We start from the raw sequence: 2,612 nt of genomic DNA on the forward strand, positions 1-2,612 counted from the left end.
GACGTATATAGACACTTCCAAACAAAACTACTGGGCCTATAGTGACGTATATAGACACTTCCAAACAAAACTACTGGGCCTATAGTGACGTATATAGACACTTCCAAACAAAACTACTGGGCCTATAGTGACGCATTTAGACACCCCCAAACACTGATGTGTCTGTTGTGAGGTGGACCTTTATCTGACAGGAAGTGGGGCTTCGTTCATAATCGGATCAGATCAGATAAGAAAAATAAGAGGCGGAACTGCTCAAGTGTGCAAAAGAAAAAAAGTATAAATAAGCTTTACTTTTTTTTCCTTCTTTCTCTACATTAACAATCTGTCATGAGCTCTAATGCTGTTGAAATAACATGCTTGTGTCTCGTATTGAATGGGTTTTAAACCTCTTTCAACACTTCACAGTGACATTTACAAAGAGAAATAATCAGGGTTATTTAAATTCAGATAACCAAGAAAAGGTGCACAACTCTACTATATCTTTTAGGAATGAACTCTCAAGAAGATTTTCACTAAGCCGTTAATAAAATTGATTCTTCACCTTGTTCAGAAACTATAATCCTATAAGTTGTAAGCAAATACAAATTTACCAAAAAGCAAACCAAATAATGATAGAACTAATAACCCTTATAATTCATCAAGGTATACAGATGATCGAAACCACAGCTTTTTAAATAGACTAAGTTTATCAGAGAATTATATTACCCTTACTGGTTAACAACTCTTATTCACGAATTTTACAGTGAATTATACAAATTATCTAGTGGGGAGACCAACCTCCCTTAATAAATCTAATGTCAAGAAAGGTTAACCTTAAGGGGCGGACGCTGGTCAATTCTGGCCAATGTCGAGTACTTTATCGACTAAGAGAGTCCAATATCGATGAGTATTGTTATCTACTCAGTACTTACAAAGATGCAGCAAGAGGTCTTAACAACAGTTTCTTAATGTAAAAATGCCAATCACTTTGGACCATGAAAGGCTTTGGAACGCAGTAGCAGGTCTGCAAACTTTGGCCTGAGCTGTGTCTGAAGAATCCCGGCCCCCGACTTTGGCGTCCATGTCTGATATATTATACGACCGAGCTAAGTAAGTGGAAAGCCTTGAAAACTCCTCTCTCAAAACAACAACAACAACAACAACAACAACAACAAAAAGGAAAAAAAAACCCAATTACGAATTCGGAAGAATGCCACTCACACCCGGCCGATTACTATACTGATTTCGCAAACGACATACTCTAAATTAAAGGTGGGCAAAATCCGGATAATCTATAAGGATAACCGAATAATTTTCAATGAAACATCATCCGAATTCAGACTCTTAACTCTCTTTCCTGACCCATTTGTCGAAGTGGGTGTACCCATATTTTATTTAAGCAGTGTTAACCTGTTTGTGAAAGTTGTTCTAACCCATTTACCGAAGCGGTCCATGTCATATTATTTGCCGAAGAGGTGCACTAGCATATTATCCGGATTGTGCGAAAGCGACTCATTGCCCAGTCCTACTCTAAATACGGTTATGTCTTACAGCAGGGTTTCAACCCCGACGAGAAACTCGGCTTAGCATAATTGTGTACTCACGCTTCCAGTCGAAAGTGAGCAAGCTATATATAAGCACACTTGCGTACTCAAGCTAACAGTTGAAAGTGAGCAAGCTATATAAGCGTACTTTTGTGCTCAGGCTAACAGCTGAAAGTGAGCAAGCTACATAAGCATAATTGTGTACTCACGCTGACAGTCGAAGCCGTCCCCAGCGTAGCCGTCTGCGCATGTGCAGGAGTAGCTTCCGTTGACGTTGACACAGTGTGCGTCCGGGTGACACTTGTGGGTTCCGTGAACACACTCGTCATAATCTGAGGGAACAGGACAGGTGTGGAATGATGATGGTGATGACGAATGAAGATGATGGTGATGGTGAGGATGATAAAGATAATGACGCCAAAGGAGACGGCAATTGATGATAATGGTGATGGTGGGGAGGAGGAGGATTAGGAAGAGGTGAATGAGGAGGACGAGGAGGAGTAGTAAAAGAAGGAGGGGTAAGATGACAATAGGAAGGACAGAAAAGAAAATCACAAGACCATCAGTATTCAAACACAGGATACCCAAAACCACAATCTAGCTTGATGCTTTCTCCCCTGACAAATGGAGGGAAATAGGAGGAGACAAAAGAATAAGGAGACCTTAAATGTCTAAGTTCTAAGTTTCTTGATAGAGCTTCGGTGATCTATGAAATACCACCAATCTCCCCCTCCCCCCACAAAGAAAAAAACCCCCCATACACAAAAAAAACCCAACAACAGCTAAAACAAACACAACAGCAACCAAACAACAAAAACTACCGGTACCTTTTCTTTCCAATATACATACGGCAAAGATAATGTTAAGATATCTCCGAAAACGGGTAGGTTTGAGGCACGCTATATTGGAATTGAAACATACATGGCATGTGCGGCAGCGATGTATCCTTTCCCCTGAACAAACCATCGCTGTCGTCAATTTGGAAACATATTGATTTGTAGCGACCATCGACACGATTTAGGACATATTGGGCAGTAAGATGGATGGGAGGGGAGTGTATGTGGTCGAAGCAGGGTTGGTTTTTTTTGG

General features: G+C 40.6%; 1 protein-coding gene across 1 annotated transcript in view; it reads right to left on the bottom strand.

The window, feature by feature from the left end:
• Positions 1–2,612, bottom strand: part of LOC101858439 (protein kinase C-binding protein NELL2) — a gene marked incomplete in the record, with an annotated part of 253,988 nt that overhangs the window by 48,406 nt on the left and 202,970 nt on the right. The window contains 1 exon segment of the mRNA XM_013087329.2: positions 1,733–1,855. Coding sequence (XP_012942783.1) covers positions 1,733–1,855 — 123 coding nt within the window.

The sequence above is a fragment of the Aplysia californica genome, unplaced genomic scaffold (genome assembly GCF_000002075.1).
Source record: "Aplysia californica isolate F4 #8 unplaced genomic scaffold, AplCal3.0 scaffold00574, whole genome shotgun sequence".
Taxonomy (NCBI): Eukaryota; Metazoa; Mollusca; class Gastropoda; order Aplysiida; family Aplysiidae; genus Aplysia; species Aplysia californica.